Genomic DNA, 23,154 nt, shown 5'->3' on the forward strand with positions numbered 1-23,154 from the left:
AGCTAATTAGCGATTAGCAAGCTAATAATATAATACAGATTAACTCATGAATATGAGTGCTATTTTTTAATGTTTAATCTTCATTGATGCTGAACTTGCTCAGCCAGCTACCCATCGAGTTGTGTGTGTCATCATCTTACCCAAACATTGGAGTGTCCATGCTCAAATAAGGCAGAGGAGGCATCTATGCCGGTGAACCGAACAATGGTGTAATGATTCAGTTCGACTCCCAAGACAAGACGATGCTCACCCGACTGGCCAATAGGAACGTGGCCCCGCCCATGACACAATTCTTACAGTCAAAGCAGAATCCTGACACGAGAGCAAGAAATTGCATCGAGAGCAAAGAAAAGCGTTTTGAGAGAAACACTTTTTTTTTAGAGAAAATGTTTTCACACTGATAGCAAAAAATATATATTTGAGAGTTTTTTTCAAAGTATTTTGAGAGAGATTTTTTTTCTCAGAAATAATTTAAAAAAATTCTAATTTATATATATTTTTTTGTTCTGAGAAAATACTTTCTCTCAAAACTTTTTTTAGTCTCAAATATTCTTTTTTCTCTCATGTAATGCTTTTTTTGCTATCAGTGTGATAACTTTTTCTCTCAAACTTTTTTTTTTCCTCTCAGATAATTTATTTTATCGCATGTAATAAAGACACAATTCTAGCTCCATAGTTTTTTAGCCCCAGTCCGTCCCTGCATGATGGTAGCACTCCAGTGGGATACATATTAAAGTGACTCTGAGCAAAAAAGAGGTTAAAAGTAAAATTAAAGACTTAATAAACAACAAATGGCAAGAAGTATGGAACAGTGATAACAAGTAGGAAATGGAAGAAGCGTTTTTAGGAATAGAAAAGAAGATACAATTATTTATCGTATTCGAATGGGGCACACTAGACTAAATCATTTGTTGTTCAAAATAGGAAAACATAAAACGGGTAAATGTAATTATTGTGATGATCAGGCAGAAACAATTGAACATGTTTTAATAAAATGTATAAAATATGTAAAAGAAAGGTTAGAACTTATGAAGTAAGAAAATTGGGTGTTGTATTAATATGGAAAGCCTATTGAAAATGCATGCAGAACAAGATAAAATATATAGTGGTTTAAAATAATATACAATTCTTAAATATATATCCTTTTTTCTTCACTATATTGTTTAAGTTGTTAATTTCTAAACGCTTATTAGTGCTTCACACTCCAGTCTAGTTGGTGGCGGTAATGCACCGAAAGTTGGTTTGTCAACCGCCATAAAAACTCCACTAGAAGAAGAAGAATGCGTTCGCTACTTTCCCATTGGAAATAGTTGGCAACATTGTTTCCCTCATTGAGAGTTTCACCGTCGAGTCTTCTGAGGTGAAGAGAGCAGTTCACGGTATTTCTCATATTTACACAACCATCACACACACTTTATACAGTTTGATTAAGCGACAGGCTCATTTCTGTATTGTTTTCATCGATCACAGCGATACTTGTGCGTCTTTTCTGGCGTCTTCCTTCTGAAATAAACATTTAGTGCAGCAGCAGCGAGCATGAGGAGAATATGTTGAGTTCATTCAGACCTGAGCGATGTTGTGTTCGTTTGTGTGATTGTCTCGATGTTTGGAGTGAGAACTGTTACTGAATGTCAAGAGTTAAGGTTTGTGAGGGGAATTGATGGGAATCGATCTCAAGTGTTATACTGATAAGTTACTTTACGTTGAGTCTATAATGAGCAACGTGAGACATTTAAAATCAACTATTAAATGTTAATATTAATAAATGACTAGTGTTTTACTATTGGAACAATAGTGCTTTGTGATGCTCTTTATTTTTAAACATTTTATGATCATTGTCATTTTCAGCGCACATGAAATATTTTAATGATTTAAGTACTTCGTGATTGTCATAAAATCTAACTATATTTAGATTCAAATGTACATATTATGCTTCTGTAATTATGTTTCTGTAGAGCAGTTTTACAGGCTTTTATCATGTATCCTGACTCAAATAATGTGTTTCTAACAGCAAACACTCAGAATAAAGTGAGATGATCTGCTGATGATCCTGAATGGCTTGTTGAATGAGTGTTGATAGTCTGAGGCTCATCAATATTAACAGATCTGCTGAAAACACTCTTTATTTCATGACAATAGTTCCTGTTTTCACCTCATTTATTAGATCTCCTGAAATTCGTCATCAGTGAAGCTCCTCCCACAGCAATTCTCCAATAAATGCTTGAAAACAAGTGAAGACGAGCATCAGAGCATCAGGAAGAGCTGAAATCTGCAAAGACTGAGTTTATTAAAGAGGACAGAGAGAACATGAGTGATCCAGAACCCTGCAGAATGAAACACACTGAAGATCCTGAAGAACAAAGAGGTTGGTGTTTATTCTTCATTCATTCATGATCCTGAAGAACATTCATGTTAGAAACATTCAAGCACTTCATCAGATTTAGAAACAGTTCAACTATGAAACGGTACAGAATGTTCTGGGTTTTTCTTCAACAAATGGTCAGTAAAGGGAGGTTTGAGACATTTTTATATTGATTGTCAATATCAGATCAAGATAAATACAATTTTAACTGTTTTATTTTACATTTATTTTATATCTGGGTCCCAATTTGCAACAAGGTTACCAGAATTTTAGTCATTTTCAATATAGTTTACTAAATTATTTTTTTTTAGGAATAATCAGTAAACACTAAGTTACTGTTGAAGTTGTATTTGTCAAATATCATACAAGTTATTCATAACTATAGATATTCTTCTTATAATAACCTTGGTAACAGGGTTGATGAATGTGATCAACGTAGGGGTGTGCGATATTGACAAAAAAATGTTATCTCAATATTTTGGGGGATTTTGCCAATAAAGATGATCAGATTTGTAAAATATTGCACTCAGGAAAAAACTATGTATGTAAACTAGGGCTGCATCTAACGATTATTTTTGTTGTCGATTAATCTATTGATTATTTCTTCGATTAGTCGACTAATCTAACGATTATTTTTCCGATTAATCTAATGATTATTTTTGGGATTAGCTGATTTATCCATTGGCAAACTTTCCAATAAATAATAAGTACAACAATATATCAGCTGTATTTTGAAGAGGGTAGTGCATCTGTATATTATTTTAACATTTTATGAAATAGTACCATTAGTTAAAAATAAAGTTTAAAATGCTTCCCGTTCGCATATTTCTTAATAAAATGACAAATACCCTTTCTGAAATACATTTTTGTTGTCATCATTCATAGATTTCATGTAAGATACAGACACATTCCTAAAAGCTGACATCTGTTCATCACGATCTCACAAATCTGTTATTATCAATGAAACTGGCTGCACAATGAATCTTTCATAATATCTACACTGTGTTTGCTATAATCAGATGATTTGCCAGTATGCAGAATTCAGCACTGAACAAAAGTCCTATCTGAGGGTGCCCCCCCCCCCTAAAATATCATTAAAATATGTGTATTGAAAATAATTTAATGATTTATACTTAAAATAGTTGTGTAAAAAGTAAAACAATAACAAAAAACAACAACAAAAAACGTTTTAAACATTTTGATTCCCCCTCCCTTAATCTAATATAATATCACATGAATATTTTCTTCATTTCTCCATTTCTTCATTTCTCATTTCTTCATTTTTCTTAGTTTTTCTTTCTTCAGTGCAGTTTTTCTCCAGATATTAGCATAACAAATGTGATTTTGATTTTATAAAAGTTTAATAAACAAGAAGTTGATGTACATTAAGTGATGTATATTTTACAGAACGTTTTGCCAGTTTTAGCTCTATTTCACCAACGAAAATAGTTAAAAAATTGTAAAAGCATCTAAATGCCACTTCAAATGCAGCTTCTGTGTTTCCTCTCCATTGCAAATATTTTGTTGATACAGTCCTTTTGTGTCTTATTATAATTTAATTTGATTACATTTATGAAATTTACACAAAAGATGATGCATGCATAATTAGGTTTAAAAATAAATGTATTAAAGGTAAAAGGTCTGTCCCAGATGAAACCTAAAATACTATGTTAAGGAAGCAAGATAATTTAATAATTATTATGCGGTAGGGCTGGGTATTGTTAGGAATTAACACAATTCGATTTAGATTCTTGAGGCTTCGATTCGATATTGATTTATTATCTTCGATATCGATTCAATAATAAGTAAACACAAGTAATTAAGTACCTGAGTATATTTTTAAATTATGTGTGCAGTATTACCAATGTTTAAGAACAAATTGACCCCAGTATGTTTCCTGTCATGGTTTATTTAGCAGAACAAACTGTACAATATTGTACATGTGTTGAATACAAAACACAACTGTAACAAACAGGTGCTTTATTAACACCACTAAAGTGCATGTAACTGTAAGTAGTAGAAAGTATATTTCTTTCTTCCTATACATTCAAGTTATAAAATAAATGTAAACATAAGCACAAAATGTGCATACTCATAAAAAAAGTGCAAACATAGATATTATAACATTACAAAGTGCTATTTTGTCAACACAATAAATAACACTGCCAATTAAAAGTTCCTATTTTTGCCCTTCGAAATATTACGATAGTTAAAAGACATGGCTACAAGTGAGACTGTCTATCGTGATTCTGTACTATTCTGCTAGTTGAAAATGTATTATGCAGTAACATAATATTACTCTGAGAGAGTGTGTGTGGTGATTTGTGCATACAGGTCAGCGCGGCCATCACTCGTCAAGTTCGCAGAGAGCTTATTCAGTCTTTAAATTCTGATTTTGGCCGCCTCTCAAATGGGTTAAACCATAGATATATTGCCTATGAAGTTCAAGTAAATGCGCTAGAAAATCCGCGCTCATTCAAGGATGTGCATTTATTGCATTAACGGAGAAAGCGCCGACGCCTGCATGATTTCATCTGATGGAAGCATATTATAATTCATCAGTTTCTTGAGAGCAGAACGAACGAGCCTTTATTGACGTTTTTAAATCTGAAAACTCCAAAAAGCAACGAAATTGTCAGACATCCATTAGTGCATGTTCACAGAGGAAAACAACTGAAATACAGCGCTGGTTGTTCTCTCGAACGATACAGATACAGATTTGACTCACTTCTGCAGCCGCTTGCTTGTACAACGCTGAACGCTCTCACTAGAGTGTTGCCCACAGCGCCGCCACTGGCCGGCGAGCTGAATCGATTCATAGGATTTGATGAATCGATATTGAATTGAGAAACAAATAATTGCAATGCATTGATGAATCGATATTTTTACCCAGCCCTATTATGCGGCTTTCATTAGTACAGGCTTTAGAAATTGGAAAAAAGCCATTGAAAAATGTACAGCACACCAGACCTCCCAAGCCCACCGACATTATGTGACTGTGAGTAGGGCTGGGTAAAATAAAATAAAATGGGTATCGAAAAAAGTATCGTTCAGGAACCGGTATCGAAATCAAGGTATCAGTATCGGTATTGGTATCGAAATTTTTGGAACGATACCCAGCCCTAACTGTGAGTGCACATCAGTCAAACCCAATCAGTGCCCAGTTATCCAGTGCAGGAGGTGGCAAGACATTGCTTGAAGAGAATTGTTAGCTCTGTACGGCATGTGGCAAGGCAGGGACAATCTTTAAGTGGCCATACTGATGAAAGTGGGAATCTGTATCAGCTCCTGAAACTTAGGACAGAAGAGGATGATCCCATTTTATTGAAATGGTTAACAGATCGCACCATTGCACACACAAGCCCTAAATCACAGAATGAAATCCTGAAAATTATGGCCAATACAATAATCCGAGGCATTGCAAGTGAGATTAGGTCTCCAGCCCTTGTTCAGTTTTCTGTAGTAGTTGATGGTACCCAGGATATTTCTGGTGTTGAGCAGGAAAGTGTCTGTCTGCGCTATGTGGACCATGACCTTGTTCTACATGAGGAATTTATTGGATTATACAGTTTGTCAGAGACAACAGGCCAGGGCATTGCCAAGATGGTAACTGATGTGCTGTTGAGGCTCAATCTGCCCGTGTCTGCTTTACGTGGGCAGAGTTACGATGGCGCCTCAAACATGGCAGGAAAGTACAGCGGTGCACAGGCAATAGTGAGGGAACAGAAGCCATTAGCCCTCTACAGTGAGAAAAATAAGTATTTGAACACCCTGCTATTTTGCAAGTTCTCCCACTTAGAAATCATGGAGGGGTCTGAAATTGTCATCGTAGGTGCATGTCCACTGTGAGAGACATAATCTAAAAAAAAAAAAATCCAGAAATCACAATGTATGATTTTTTAACTATTTATTTGTATGATACAGCTGCAAATAAGTATTTGAACACCTAAGAAAATCAATGTTAATATTTGGTACAGTAGCCTTTGTTTGCAATTACAGAGGTCAAACGTTTCCTGTAGTTTTTCACCAGGTTTGCACACACTGCAGGAGGGATTTTGGCCCACTCCTCCACACAGATCTTCTCTAGATCAGTCAGGTTTCTGGGCTGTTGCTGAGAAACACGGAGTTTGAGCTCCCTCCAAAGATTCTCTATTGGGTTTAGGTCTGGAGACTGGCTAGGCCATGCCAGAACCTTGATATGCTTCTTACAGAGCCACTCCTTGGTTATCCTGGCTGTGTGCTTCGGGTCATTGTCATGTTGGAAGACCCAGCCTCGACCCATCTTCAATGCTCTAACTGAGGGAAGGAGGTTGTTTCCCCAAAATCTGACAATACATGGCCCCGGTCATCCTCCACTTAATACAGTGCAGTCGCCCTGTCCCATGGGCAGAAAAAAAAACCCAAAGCATGATGCTACCCCCCCATGCTTCACAGTAGGGATTGTGTTCTTGGGATGGTACTCATTATTCTTCTTCCTCCAAACACGTTTAGTGGAATTATGATCAAAAAGTTATATTTTGGTCTCATCTGACCACATGACTTTCTCCCATGACTCCTCTGGATCATCCAAATGGTCATTGGCAAACTTAAGACGGGCCTTGACGTGCTGGTTTAAGCAGGGGAACTTTCCGTGCCATGCATGATTTCAAACCATGACGTTTAGTGTATTACCAACAGTAACCTTGGAAACGGTGGTCCCAGCTCTTTTCAGGTCATTGACCAGCCCCTCCCATGTAGTTCTGGGCTGATTTCTCACCTTTCTTAGGATCATTGAGACCCCACGAGGTGAGATCTTGCATGGAGCCCCAGTCCGAGGGAGATTGACAGTCATGTTTAGCTTCTTCCATTTTCTAATGATTGCTCCAACAGTGGACCTTTTTTCACCAAGCTGCTTGGCAGTTTCCCCGTAGCCCTTTCCTTGTGGAGGTGTACAATTTTGTCTCTAGTGTCTTTGGACAGCTCTTTGGTCTTGGCCATGTTAGTAGTTGGATTCTTACTGTTTGTATGGGGTGGACAGGTGTCTTTATGCAGCTAATGACCTCAAACAGGTGCATCTAATTTAGGATAATAAATGGAGTGGAGGTGGACATTTTAAAGGCAGACTAACAGGTCTTTGAGGGTCAGAATTCTAGCTGATAGACAGGTGTTCAAATACTTATTTGCAGCTGTATCATACAAATAAATACTTAAAAAAATCATATAATGTGATTTCTGGATTTTTTTTTAGATTATGTCTCTCACAGTGGACATGCACCTACGATGACAATTTCAGACCCCTCCATGATTTCCAAGTGGGAGAACTTGCAAAATAGCAGGGTGTTCAAATACTTATTTTCCTCACTGTATGTGCATTTTGGTGCACAATGTGTCAATCTAATCACACAGGCTGGCTGCTCCGCCTTGCCAATGATCTGGGACTGCCTTTCTTGGGTCCACCAGTTAGGCATCCTTTTTAGCCAGTCAGGAAAATTTAAGAGAATGTTTAAGAACATAGTTACCTCTGAAAATGTACCCATCACCACACTGAAACCCCTTTGCCCAACCAGGTGGACTGTGCGCAATTCTGCTTTAATAGCTTTGCTAGGGCAGTATGAGCGGGTACTGCCTAGAGGAGATGGCAAAAAGTACATCTAGGACAGCTTCAACTGCCAGTGGCTTATTAGACTGTGTTGGGCCTCACACTTACTTCTGCTGTTGTTGGAGAGCTTGAGTGCCTAAACATTTCACTGCAGAAGAAGACCCAGACTGTCTCTGGTATGCAGGCTGCAGTAGATTGTGTCCGATCCTCTCTTCAGGGAAAGAGAAATGACAAGAACTATCTTGAACTGTATGAGAAAGCTACAGCATTGGTTGACTCCACTGAATCAGTTGACTCTATTGAGACAGCAAATTCAAGGAGCTTTGCTGGCAAAGCAGTGGATCATTACAGGGCAGAGTTCTTTAAAGTATTGGATTGTTTGGAGGTTCAGTTTGGTGACCGTTTCAATCAAAACAGTCTAAAGAAAAACTTTGAGAGTGTCCTTTTGACCGGGGTGTTAACTGATTTAATAGTGGAGTACCCTGAGTTGCATAGAGGTTCTCTCTCAGTACAGTTGCCCCTCTTTCGCCAGAAATACTCCTGTAGCAGCAGTGGAGAGGCAGCAGAGGTCCTAAGGGGAATGCCAGTGTAGGTTCGGGGGTTGTTTGACCAAGTTGAGGTCCTGGTCAGAATTTTGTTGGTGGTGCCAGTGTCCTCATCTGAAGCTGAGAAGAGCGTCAGTGCATTGTGGAGACTGAAGACGTGGCTAAGGGCTACAATGGGCCAAGACAGACTCAACAGTCTTTTAGTCAGCAATGTGCACAAAGACAGGCTGGACAGCCTTAACATAAACAAGATATGCCAAGAGTTTGTGGGGCCCAGTGATACCAGGAAAAATACATTTGGTACTTTTGTTTAGTGCCTGTCCTGTCATGCAAGTTTGATTTAAATTATAGCTATGTTTTATTACTACATACAGCGGGGGATATAAGTATTGAACACGTCGTCATTTTTCTCAGTAAATATATTTCCAAAGGTGCTATTGACATGAAATTTTTACCAGATGTTGGTAACAACCCAAGTAAGCCATACATACAAAGAAACAAACAAAAATAAGTTCAGAAATTAAGTTATTCAATTCAATTCAAATTTATTTGTATAGCGCTTTTCACAATACATATTGTTTCAAAGCAGCTTTACAGAAAGTGCATTTCAGAAATGTACATAGATAAATACAGTTAGTTAATCATGTATTGATTTAGGGCATAAACATATCGCCAGCGTCGAGTCGTCTCTTCACAGGCGCCGAGTCGTCTCTGCACGGGTGTTGGAGATTCTGTAGTTTCCATGAGAGGCTGGATACAAACTGGAGCTGACGAGATAACTACAGAAAAGCATATGGGAAATAATTAGCGTAGCTGCTGTTCTTAATATTAATGCATTCAATCTGATTCAACTGTAGTATAAAAGGTAAGTATTATGTGAATGCTTGGCTAAAGAGATGCGTCTTTAATCTAGTTTTAAACTGGGACAGCGAGTCTGAGCCTCGAACAATATCAGGAAGGCCATTCCAGAGTTTAGGAGCTAAATGTGAAAACGCCCTCCCTCCTTTAGTGGACTTAGATATCCTAGGAATGACCAGAAGCCTCGAATTTAGTGATCTTAAAGAGCGCGATGGATTATAGGGCGATAGAAGTTCCGTTAAATACACGGGAGCTAAACCATTTAGGGCTTTATAGGTCAGTAGTAATACTTTGTAATTGATACGGAACTTTATAGGTAACCAATGTAGAGACGACAGAATTGGTGTTATATGATCATATTTTCTTGATCTAGTAAGAACTCTAGCGGCTGCATTTTGGACTAACTGTAGCTTGTTTATTGAGGATGCAGGACAACCTGCTAATAAAGCATTACAGTAATCTAGTCTCGAGGTCATGAATGCATGAACTAACTTTTCTGCATCAGAAACAGATAGCATGTTACGTAGCTTAGCAATGTTTCTAAGGTGGAAAAAGGCTGTTCTTGTAACATATGAAATATGATTTTTAAAAGACAAGTTGCGGTCTAATATAACACCCAGGTCTTTTACTGTAGAGGATAGAGTAACAGGACACCCTTCTAAATTAAAGTTGTATTGTAAGAGGTTTTGTGGGCAGTTTTTTGGACTAAGTAATACCTCCGTTTTATCTGAATTTAATAGCAGAAAATTACATGTCATCCAGTATTTTATATCTTTAACACATTTCTGTTAATTTAGATAATTTATTGTTTTCATCTGGTAGTGATGAAATATATAATTGAGTGTCATCAGCATAACAGTGGAAATTAATTCCATGTTTTCTTATATTACTAAGTGGTAGCATATATATTGAGAATAGCAGAGGGCCTAACACAGATCCTTGCGGTACACCGTAGTTTACTGACGTTATCTTCGATTTTTCCCCATTTACGCAGACAAAATGGTAACGGTCTGATAAGTACGATCTAAACCAGTTTAATGCCTGTCCCTGAAAACCAGTGTAGTTTTGTAGTCGGTCTAAGAGTATTTTGTGATCTATAGTGTCGAACGCAGCACTAAGATCGAGTAAAACTAGTATTGAGATAAAGCCTTGGTCAGAAGCTAGAAGTAAATCATTTGTAATTTTAACGAGCGCAGTTTCTGTGCTATGATGCGGTCTGAATCGTGTGTAATATGTGTAATAATGTGAAATGACACAGGGAAAATGTATTGAACACATGAAGAAAGGGAGGCGCAAAAAGGCAAAAGCCAAGACAACTGCTGAAAACTTACAGTAATTAAAAAGCAATCCAGCCCCTTGTCAGTGGAAATTAATAACAGCTGGTTCAGTCCCAAATGATGGCCTACAAAAAGGTCTCATTGCCAAGGTGTCACACAAGACACATCTCATGATGGGTAAAAGCAAAGAGCTGTCTCAAGACCTTCGCAACCTAATTGTTGCAAAACATAATGATGACATTGGTTATAGGTGCCATTCTAAGCTTCTGAATGTTCCAGTGAGCGCTGTTGGGGCCATAATACGGAAGTGGAAAGACAATAATTCCACCATAAATTTGCCTCAACCAGTGCTCCTCGCAAGATTTCTGACAGAGGAGTGAAAAGAATAATCAGAAGAGTTGTCCAAGAGCCAACACCAAATTGTATGATGTTTTTAGGGTAATGTGCACTGCCATTTCTCCTCCAAATATGGTGTGTATTATGGCATCCAAGCAGTTCAATTTTGCTCTCATGTGACCACACTATATTCTCCCAGTATTTCACTGGCTTTTCCAAATGTTGTGCAGCAAACTTTAAATGAGCTTCAACATGCTTTTTTTCAGTAATGGAGTCTTGCGTGGTGAGCGTGCATACAGGCCATGGCAGTGGAGTGCATTACTTGCTGTTTTCTTTGAGAACACAGTACCTGCTATCTGCAGGTCTTTTTGAAGCTCTCCACAAGTGATCCTTGGCTCTTGGACAACTCTTCTGGTTATTCTTTTCACTCCTCTGATTATTCTTTTCACTCCTCTATCACTAAAGTTAAGTAGCCTATACACTGTGACAAGAGCCAAAAATAAATAAATTATAATAATAATAATAATAATGATGATGACGCATGCAAAACAGAGAGAAAAGACTACCATAATATAATAATTATTCATGGTTTGCTACAATTACATGATTTCTGGTGTGATAGCCTATTTTGGTAGCCTGGCTAATGCCAGATGGTCTGGGAACCACATGTTCATTTTCTCGTATTTGTGGCGTGGTTTACGAATGCCCAGAGCCGTTTATTGGGAGCTACAAATGTCTATGAAATGCGCCTGTACGGACTTCCGGTTATGGCGGCGCTAGAATGAAACGTAGTGCACGGAGCTCCCGAATAATTTAATCTTAATAATCCTACCTAAAGGCTTTTCAGACGACGAAAGTACTTTCTTTAGTACAACAACTTTGTAGCTCTTTGAACATCCTGATAAATATGCCGAATTCAAAGAAAACGGACAAGAAGGAAGATGCTCAAGATATGAGACTGCAGTTATCGGACCCTCCGCCATGGTTTCATGCAGAAATGGAGTTTCTCAGAATTCAGGAGTTAATTGATGGACGCCTGAATAAATTCGCAGAATCCTTGGAGAAAATGAGCAATGAACTACATTCAACAAATTTGAGAAAATTTCACACGGATGTCGCGGATGTCAAGTTGGCTGTTGACGGCAAAATCAAACAGTTGAAAGACAAAATTGATGAACTCGAAAATCAATCTCGCCGTCAGAATCTACGTCTTGTAGGTTTCCCTGAGGGAGTGGAAGGGAGAAACCCAGTGGACTTTATGAAGGAATGGCTGCCTAAGATTCTGGGGAAGGAGGACGAGATCTACGAAATTGAAAGAGCTCATCGCACTTTGCAACAATGACCAGCGGAAAATGGCAAGCCACGGGCTATTCTGATTCGTCTACTCCGGTATGGAGTCACACTTAAGATTCTCAATGCGGCAAGAGAAAAGGGCAAGCTCACCTATGGCAACTCTACTATTATGATATTTCGTGACATGTCATCGACATTGTTCAGAAAGCGACGATTTCAGCACAATCAAAAGACACTTACGCAATAACGACGTCACTTATGCGATGCTTCATCCCGCGACGTTGAGGATTCAGCTGCCGGAGGGACAAAGATCCTTCAACTCCGAAGCATCAGCAGAGACTTATCTTTGACAACACCATCCACACTTGATTGCTGGGTAAAACACTAGCCAATGGCATCTCAAAGCATTCCAGGGATCCACACTAAACTCCACTAATCACCCAAAAACTGTAAAAGAATAACTGTACCAAAGTTACAGGGGTGAGTGGATTTTCTTTTCAATGAACATTAACGGAAAAAAACTGTCAATGGTGAGTAAGCCTATTTAAAAAAAAAAAAAAAAAACGGTTCAAGAAGAACGTGGCTCTATTTATAGGCTACTTTGGACATTGAGCAGCCTCGTTACGGTTTAGCCTACTAAAATATGTGAATTTCGGGATTCTAGGATTGTTCAAAATATTTGATTTGTTAGCTGGAAAGTACGTAATTTAAGTTTAACGTTTGGTAGGTTTGATAGTACATCTAACGTTACTTGGGAGTTAGGTAGGATGGAAGAGGAAGTCCAGTTCGACTGCATGTTGCGGTGCACAATCAGTCATGGGGGTTTAAAGTTTCACACTTCGTTTGGGGAAGTGGTGGGAGTGATAGGGGGAGGTAGACAGAACACAGCTTACGGTAGAGATAATCTCTTAAGATCTAAATGCGAATATAACAAATAATATACAGTTAATGTCAACTACACTGAAGTACAAGTATGTTACGTGGAATGTCAATGGGTTAAATCAAAAACTTAAAAGGAAAAAAGTCATGCTATATCTTAGAAAACATAATATTGGAATTGCTTTGCTACAAGAAACGCATTTGACCGATTCTGAACATCAAAATCTTAAAAAGCAGTGGCCTGGACAGGTTTTCTTTTCTTCCTTCACATCACAATCCAGAGGGGTGGCTATACTAATTGATAAAAATGTACCCTTTCAAATGGAATCTGTTGATAAAGACAAATCTGGTAGATATATTATTTTAAGAGGAATAATTGCTATGCAGAGAATAACACTGGTAAATGTATATCGTCCTGAAATGGAGGGTGCTGATTTTATTCACAATCTATTTTTCAAACTTGCATGTCCTATGGCAGAACTAATGATTGGAGGGGACTTTAATGTAGTCATGGACCCAGTATTAGATAGATCGTCTACCAAAGTGTCAGCATTAAGTCAAGTTGCCTTAGCTTTAAAATACGAACTATCAAGTTTTAATTTAATTGACATATGGAGATTTAAGAATAAAACAAAAAAAAGAGTATTCGTTCTACTCGCATAGGCATAATAATTACTCCAGAATTTACTATTTTTTCGTTCCAAAAGCAAAGGACTATTTGATTGAATTATGTGAATATCTACCAAGAATATTGTCAGATCATGCCCCTTTACTTATATCAGTGCAACACCCTTCGGAACTGCCGAATTGTAAGCTTTGGTGATTCAGCAACCATTTACTGAACAGTCCTGAAGCGGTGAGCTTCATAAATAATAATATAGACAACTTTATGATTACAAACAGGAATTCTGCTTCTTCGGGCATAGTATGGGAGGCATGAAAGCATTTTTACGGGGCCAAATTATCAATTATTCTTCCAGTATGAAAAAACAATATAATAAAAAGTTACAATTACTCGAGAAAGAAATTTTAACAATAGAAAGAGAGCGTTTTAAGACTAAAGATGGCCAGATGTTTCTACAATTGCAATAAAAAAAATTGAAATACAATATTATGATTTCCAAAGAAGCCGAAAATGCGCTTATTAGAACACGGCAGAAATATTATGAACATGGGGATAAGATTGGAAAGGTGTTAGTGTGGCAGATAAGAAAATAAGAAATTAGTAAAACTATTACTACAATATGTTCGCCAGGCAAAAAAAGTATTAAGCACCCTAAATTGATTAACCAAGAATTCTTAGATTTCTATAAATTACTGTACAGTCTCAAGGAGTAGATGAAGAAGAAATCCAAAAGTTTGTAAGCAAACTGGATATCCCAGTCTTATGTGATAATGACCGAGAAGGACTCGAGAAAGAAATTTCGAAAGAAGAGATTCATTTTGCAGTTATCACACTGGCTGGAGGTAAAACACCTGGTTTAGACGGTTTCTCTATGGATTTTTTAAAAACTTTTTTCCCGAAATTAGCTGATCCGATGCTTTCAATGTATACGGAGGCAATTCATAAAAAAGAATTACCAGAGACTTTAAATCAGGCTTTAATTACAGTTTTGCTAAAACCTGGCAAAGACCCAAATCTACCTACCTCATACCGACCAATCTCACTGCTCAATTCGGATTATAAAATTCTCACTAAAATGATCGCGCTACGTTTAGAACAGGTTTTTCCCACTTTAATTCACATGAATCAAACTGGATTTATTAAAAATAGATCCTCCTTTGATAACATACGAAGGTTTATGAATATTATTTATTCGGCGGAACAAACTGACTCTGCGATGGTTGCTCTTTCTTTGGACGCAGAGAAAGCTTTCGACGAAGTAGAATGGCCTTATTTAATAGCTATCTTGCAAAAAATGAATTTTGGTCCTAAATTTATTGATATGATTCGTATGTTGTATAGGTGTCCTTCGGCAGCCGTCCATACTAACTCCGATTTATTTTTGCACTTTAATTTGTCAATGGGAACTAGACAGGGGATGTCCTTTGTCTCCACTACTTTTTGCACTGGCTGTGGAGCCCCTGGCCATTGCCATACGGGCACACGAATCAATCTCTGGGCTAGAGGTAGGAGGCTATGTACACAAAATTTCATTGTACGCGGATGATGTAATATTATATCTTACTAACCCTGAATCATCACTACCTACCTTATCTCAATTATTAGAAAACTTTAGAAAAATATCTGGATATAAAATTAATTTAAATAAAAGTGTTATGATGCCATTGAATTTGGCTGCGGAGAAAATGCCTTTAAATAACATCCCTTTTTCATGGAATCCAGATAAGATAGTTTACTTAGGACTAGATATTCCTTCAAAGTTGGAAGAAGCATATTCGTTGAATTACTCCCCATTACTTAAAAAGGTAACGAGAGACTTGGAAAGATGGAACTCACTACCATTATCGTTAATTGGCAGAATAAATTGCATAAAAATGAACGTCCTTCCTAAATTTTTTGATTTATTTCAAACTCTTCCGCTCTATGTCCCAATAAAGTTTTTTAATACTCTTAATAGCTTGATTAGAAAATTTATTTGGAATAATAAAACTCCGAGGGTTAAACTTAAGACATTAAATATGGCATTTAAAAAAGGTGGATTACAACTCCCAGATTTTTTGCTTTATTTCTGGGCAGCACAAATGAGAGCGATATGGTTTTGGCAGATGAATAGGACATCTCCGCCTGCATGGATGCAAGTTGAAAAATATCATGCAGGGGAAATGCCTCTAGACAAGGCTTTATTCATTCCCATGACTTGTGTTAAGAAGGTGGTCAGTAACCCATTTATTAGACACACCTGTAAATTGGGGTTTGAGATCAAGAAAAAATGTAAATGGCTATTACCAGTTTACAACAATACTCCATTTCATTGCAACCCAGCTCTTCCTGAGGTACTAAGAGATGGGGTAACACAATATTGGTACAAAAAGGGCATTCACGTGTTTGGAGATCTATATGAGGAGGACACACTTATGACATTTGAACAACTGAGAGCAAAGTTCTCTCTTCCTGTAAAACATTTTTTTAATATTTCCAGGTGAGACATTATATAACTACATTACAAGGAGGTCATTTGAGGCCCCTCTCCTCACTCGTATTAGACAATATTATAAGAGAGAAAAAAGGGTCCAAAGGTTTTGTGTCTTACATGTATACCAACTTCAGTGACTTATATGGGGAAGATGTATCATCTTCTAGACTTAAATGGGAAAAAGATCTAGAATGTACTTTTGAACAAGATACCTGGGAATCTGTCTGTAAAAATGCTTTAACATTTTCATATAACAGTAGACACAGATTAATACAGTTTAATATTATACATAGGGTATATTATACACCGGAAAGATTACACAAGATAAGTGAGTCATATTCAGAATGTTGTCCAAGATGTAAAACAGAGGTTAGTTCATTATTGCATATGTTTTGGACTTGTTCGGAACTTGAAAACTATTGGAGAAATATAATACAAACTATTGACAAGATTATTAAGGTTAAGCTTTCATTTGACCCGAGATTTATATTACTGGGAGATGAATCAGCCCTCCAACTTGATCAAAGGAAGAATTTATGTTTTGTTAAGATGGCTCTTATAGCAGCAAAGAAATGTATAGCTACACATTGGAAATCAGAAGAACCACCCAGTCATGTTGTATGGCTTAGAGAACTTTCGTCCTATGTGCCTGTTGAAAAGATAATGTTTAATATTTAAAAAAAATCATTGATGTTCGAAAAGACATGGGGCAGATTTATCGAATATATTAATAATTTAAATGTCACATTGATTGAAAATGCTGATGTGATAATGTAACCCTTCTCTACTTTAACTTATGAAAACCTCTCTCTTACATACCAGCTGAGTGCCTTGTAATACTGTCCATTTGAGTGTTCTGTCTATTTGGGGGTGGGACAGGGGTGGGAGGGTGTTTAGAAAAGATTGTTTACTTGTATACTGAATTGAATCTGTGAATTGTTCATGTGAAAAATAATAAATATATTGATAAAAAAAATTTGAAAAAAATGCGCCTGTACGTAGCTCATAGCCAATCGTTTCAATTATACCAGATGACGTATGTAGAGCGACAGAAATTCGATGAGGAAGAAGACGTTGGGTCAGAGATTTATGTGTACATGATGGCGTTCAGCTATCACTATCTAAGGCTGCACTGAAAGGTAACTTATGTTGGATCCATAGATATAAACAAACTGCTTCAGTGTGTCGCATAGACGTAGTCATCATCTTGCTGCTCCCTGTTCTGTGATTGGTTCCCATTGTTGAGGGGAAAATCTGGTGTCAGCAAGGCAGCATGGGGACACCCAGACTACTATATTGGGGATTTTGACCGTGATCCCATGCAATTAGCACAATATTAGGTCAATCACAATCCCTCACGGAATGTCCCCACCTCTGGTGACACGCAGCGATCTGATATCTCATTGTTTGGGGTTACCATGGTGAAGCCATCAGATCTATGTTTCCGTGCCGCACTCTGTTGCGTTGGGTCCCGCGGGAGTGCAGGTCTCTACCCCTTCATTCGCCATGAACTTGTTCGTTTCTTTTATTATTTTATGCAATCAGAAACCCTCAAACCGGCAAAAAAATGTTCAAGCTGCTGAAAGCCTGTTTCCTCTGTTCTAGTGACTTTTATATTATAAAGGCTATTTTACCTTTTAGTCTTTAAATCGTAGACTTCGTTTACAGTAGAATCATTTGTTTATTAGGGCCGCAACCGATTACGTCGACTATGAAAATACGTCAACACACATGAAATGCTCCGACGCGTCATTCATTATTTACATTTAAATATCGAGTAATGGCAGCTTCTGCTCCCTCTCATGCTGAAAATGACAGACCACGATCATCCAAAGTATGGGAATACTTTAAACTATGGCCAAACAGAAAGGTGCTTTGTTTACTATGCAAACTATGCCCCATTCGGCGACAATAAAATGGACTTTAATTTATAACTTCAACTTAAATCTGTCAACAAAGCTTTCAGTGCATTTGCCAGTTTTTAAAAGTTGTGTATGCACATGTAGGTAATGAATGAAATGAAATTTAATATTTTTTTCTTTTATGTCAGACCCGATGGAAGAGAGCGAGGAGAGTGAAGAACTGAGTGAAGTGGAGGAGGAACATCATGTCCAACCTGGAGGAAAACCTTTGAGTCGCTCAAAGACTAAAAAGACATTTTTAAAGAAAAGAAGAGCCAAGAAATCTTTCACCTGCACTCAGTGTGGGAAGAGTCTCACTACCAAACAAAGTCTTGAGCGTCACATGAGGATCCACACTGGAGAGAAGCCGTTCACATGTGATCAATGTGGAAAGAGATTCTTATGCAAAGATAATCTTAAGAGTCACATGAGGATCCACACCGGAGAGAAGCCGTTCTCATGTGATCAATGTGGCAAAACATTTCTTAGTGCATCAAACCTGAAGTCACACCTGACAGTTCATATGAAGGAGAAGCCGCATTCATGTTCTGTGTGTGGAAAGAGTTTTTCAGTGCTGCAATATTTACACACACATCAGAAAATAATGCACACTGGTGTGAGAGAGTACATGTGCTTTGAGTGTGAGAAGACTTTTATTACAGCAAACTGTTTAAAACGGCACCAGATAATTCACACTGGAGAAAAACCTTACAAGTGTTCACACTGTGACAAGAGATTCAGTCGATCAGAACATCTGAAAACACATGAGATGATCCACACTGGAGAGAAGCCGTTCTCATGTGATCAATGTGGCAAAACATTTCTTAGGTCATCAGAGCTGAAGACACACCTGAGAGTTCATACTGGAGAGAAGCCGTTCTCATGTGATCAATGTGGAAAGAGTTTCAGTCAATTATCACACCTTAATGTTCACATGATGATCCACACTGGAGTGAAGCCGTTCTCATGTGATCAGTGTGGCAAAACATTTCTTAGGTCATTCGAGCTGAAGACACACCTGAGAGTTCATACGAAGGAGAAGCCGTTCTCATGTGATCAATGTGGAAAGAGTTTCAGTCAATCATCACACCTTAATGTTCACATGAAAATCCACACCAGAGTGAAGCCGTTCTCATGTGATCAATGTGGCAAAACATTTCTTAGTGCATCAGCCCTGAAGACACACCTGACAGTTCATACGAAGCCGCATTCATGTTCTGTGTGTGGAAAGAGTTTTTCGCTGCAGCAATCTTTACATACACATGAGAGAACTCACACTGGTGTGAGAGAGTACATGTGCTTTGAGTGTGAGAAGACTTTTACTACAGCGGACGGTTTAAAACAGCACCAGAGAATTCACACTGGAGAAAAACCTTACAAGTGTTCACACTGTGACAAGAGATTCAGTCAGTCATCAAATCTGAGATCACATGAGAGGATCCACACTGGAGTAAAACCTTACAAGTGTTCACACTGTGACAAGAGATTCAATCAGTCAGCACATATGAAAACACATGAGAGGATCCACAGCAGAGAGAAGCCGCACACGTGTGATCAGTGTGGGAAGAGTTTCTCTTTTAAAAGTGACCTGAAGCTACACATGAAGATCCATGCAGTGGAGAAACCACATCACCTCAGTCTGAGATCACAGTAGCTCATCTTTATGTGCTGAGAAACGAAAAAGTTAGTTTCCCAACAGCCACGATGAGCGACAGGACATTTTCACATTAACACGAATGTTCGGCACCAAATTCACATGAGATTTGTCTGTTCAGACCAATGCAAAAAAATGTCAGTAAATGCTGTGTCAATCTCTGACAGTAGGTGGCGCTCATGGAAAAACTGTGCATCTTTCTGGCCGTTTCTCAATATGCGTTCTTGTCTGTACATGTGTTCTTGTGAAACGTCATCAGTCGCTGCCCAAGTACTGTCCCAATACACAAGTTTGAATTTTGGCAAGAACGGTTAAAAGTCCCGGAAGTGTTCTTGACACGCCCATTTTACCGAGGATGCATCGGTTGGTAACTTGTGTGAACTTGACGGCAGAAATATCCCAGCATTCATTTCGGCATTCGAGGAAAGAGAGGCAGGTTAATACAGCAAGTCGTTTTTCATCACTAAATTCACTTCTGAGAACATTTGATGCGATAAATCAACTGTAGATTTCAAATATTGGCATTTTCACGAAATTTATGGCAAATCGAAAATGTGCTCAAACGTTTTCGGAAGTGAGAATCTCCATAAGCGTTGCTTTATTGGTATGAATATACATTACATTGTAGTGTACAGTAGTAGAGTAATCCCTTGAGCTGAGGGTAGGCTTGGGCGATAAAGCCTGGCTGTTAGAGTCAATAATTCTCGTTATGTTTGAGTACTGCAGACGGCGTCTGTGCGGGGGTTTTATTGCGCAATACCAGCAAGAACACATCGTCTCAAACTGTCAACAGCGTTCTGTGTGCTCGTCACCTTGTGAGTTCATTCTTCCAAGAACAATTAGCAAGAGCGTTCTCCCCAAGAACACATGTCCATTCTTTGCATTCTTGGTTTTGAGAAACAAGGTCTGTTTCTGACTCCCGCTTGTCATACTTGCTACACACTGCAATTTTTGGCATTTCTATAAGATTATAAATCATTATATGTTCATACTTAATTTACATGCTTTGTTCATAGACTCTACCTCTATGTAATCCCTCCCCTCTTTGAGAAGTATAATTACACTGAATACTGTATTAGATTTAGACTTTGGAAGAACTGCAGCCATGTCAATGTGAAGTCCTCAATAAAGAATAACTTCTTGAATGTGATCCCAAAGTCTCCTGGTCTTCGATTCTGAGTTTCCAACAGACGTAATGACATAATGGACATAAATGTAGACTGTACAGTGATTACTGTACTGTCCAAAATTCTACAATGTGTACCGGGCAAGAAAGAACATCAAACAGTATTTTCATGTCTTCAAACAGCCATTTGTATTGTTGTATTTGTTATGGGGCAGGTAACTCATGTGCATTGAATTATTTTGCAGTACCCACGACCTTAGCGTTGCAAGCGCCAACACACACTGTTTGAGCTACAGGAGAAGATAACTGACTAGAAGATAATTACACATAAGCCACCAAAATTCATCAACTAACCATTTAGAAATGTCCTGTTGCATTCTACATGTGGTCACTTCTTGAGTCTATCCATCATTCTCTGACTCTGGTTTGAAAAGGCTAAAAGTTTTTTAAATGTTTAGTGTTATAAATGTGCCTGTATATATTCATATTAAAAATGCTTTTATGTATAGTCATGTATTAAGTTATTAAATGTAATGCAGTAATCTTTTTGTTTAGAAGTTATGGCAGTTCATTTTGCATTTATATTAATACTAAATATTTTGCTACTGTTTTTGATAACACATAAAATAAGTTTATGAAAAATAAAAAAATCAGTATATATTTTCATAATTTTTCAGGAATTGCTTAAAACGCTTGTAAGTCTGAACCAGAATGTCAATATATTTTATTATTTCGCATATTATGGTGAAAAGTAAAAAAAAAAAGTTAAAGGTAAAGTTAAAAAAGCACCATGTATAATAAATATTTTTGAGTCTAACAAACAAGTAGCCCTTCTAGATTATTTTATCCCTTGACGGAGCCTCGCACACAAAAAGGTTGGAGACCCCTGGTAGGCTATATAGTAACTATATGTTTTATAATTACAAGTTTGTGTAATTTGGGGTTTCTGTGGCCAGTGACATTTCATTATTTGTATTTCATTTTCAATGTAATGGCATTATACAGTTTATATATATATATTTGAAGGCTGAGGCTTCATTAATAAACACAACCCCAATTATCATCATTGGTTTTGAGATGTTACTTGCTTGTCTGATAGGCTACAGTATTGTGGCATAGTATCGGGACATCCTGGCTATAGTGTCTGTCCCACACGGCTAGAGGCGAATGGCTGGATGATGGGCCTATTTGGGAGAAAGTCCAGGGCTGTTTTTTAGCCCCAGTCCGTCCCTGCATGATGGTAGCACTCCAGTGGGATAAATATTAAAGTGACGCTGAGCAAAAAAAGAGGTTAAAAAAAATTAAAGAATTCATGAACAACGAATGGCAAGAAGTATGAAACAGTGATAACAAGTAGGAAATGGAAGAAAAGTTTTTAGGATTAGAACAGAAGATACAATTATATCTCGCATTCGAATAGGGCACACTAGACTAAATCATTTGTTGTTCAAAATAGGAAAACATAAAATGGGTAAATGTAATTATTGTGATCAGGCAGAAACAATCGAACATGTTTTAATAAAATGTATAAAATATGTAAAAGAAAGGTTAGAACTTATGAAGGAAGTAAGAAAATTGTATGTTGTATTAATATGGGAAGCTTATTGAAAATGTATGCAGAACAAGATAAAATATAGAGTGGTTTAAAATAATATCAAAATTTTCTTCACTCTATTGTTAAAGTTGTTAATTTTTTAAACGCTTATTAGTGCTTCACACTCCAGTCTAGTTGATGGCGGTAATGCACCGAAAGTTGGTTTGCCAACCGCCATAAAAAACTCCATTAGAAGAAGAAGAATGCGTTCGCTACTTTCCCATTGAAAATAGTTGGCAACACTGTTTCCCTCATTGAGAGTTTCAATGTCGAGTCTTCTGAGGTGAGGAGAGCAGTTCACGGTATTTCTCATATTTACACAACTATCACACACACTTTATACAGTTTGATTAAGCGACAGGCTCATTTCTGTATTGTTTTCATCGATCACAGCGATACTTGTGCGTCTTTTCTGGCGTCCTCCTTCTGAAATAAACATTTAGTGCAGCAGCAGCGAGCATGAGGAGAATATGTTGAGTTCATTCAGACCTGAGCGATGTTGTGTTCGTTTGTGTGATTGACTCGATGTTTGGAGTGAGAACTGTTACTGAATGTCAAGAGTTAAGGTTTGTGAGGGGAATTGATGGGAAACGATCTCAAGTGTTATACTGATAAGTTTTTAAAGCTTTACGTTGAGCCTATAATGAGCAACG

General features: G+C 37.6%; 1 protein-coding gene across 1 annotated transcript; it reads left to right on the forward strand.

The window, feature by feature from the left end:
- Nucleotides 1–1,284: 1,284 nt before the first annotated feature.
- Nucleotides 1,285–20,930, forward strand: LOC308703276 (uncharacterized protein). The gene is made up of 3 exons (XM_081386601.1): nt 1,285–1,379; nt 2,165–2,365; nt 18,277–20,930. Exons 2-3 carry the CDS (start codon nt 2,308–2,310, stop codon nt 19,779–19,781), a joined length of 1,563 nt encoding a protein of 520 aa, XP_081242727.1. The 5' UTR covers nt 1,285–1,379; nt 2,165–2,307; the 3' UTR covers nt 19,782–20,930.
- The last annotated feature ends 2,224 nt before the right edge of the window (nt 20,931–23,154 follow it).

This window comes from Scardinius erythrophthalmus, assembly GCF_964197995.2.
Source record: "Scardinius erythrophthalmus genome assembly, chromosome: 1".
Lineage (NCBI taxonomy): Eukaryota > Metazoa > Chordata > Actinopteri > Cypriniformes > Leuciscidae > Scardinius > Scardinius erythrophthalmus.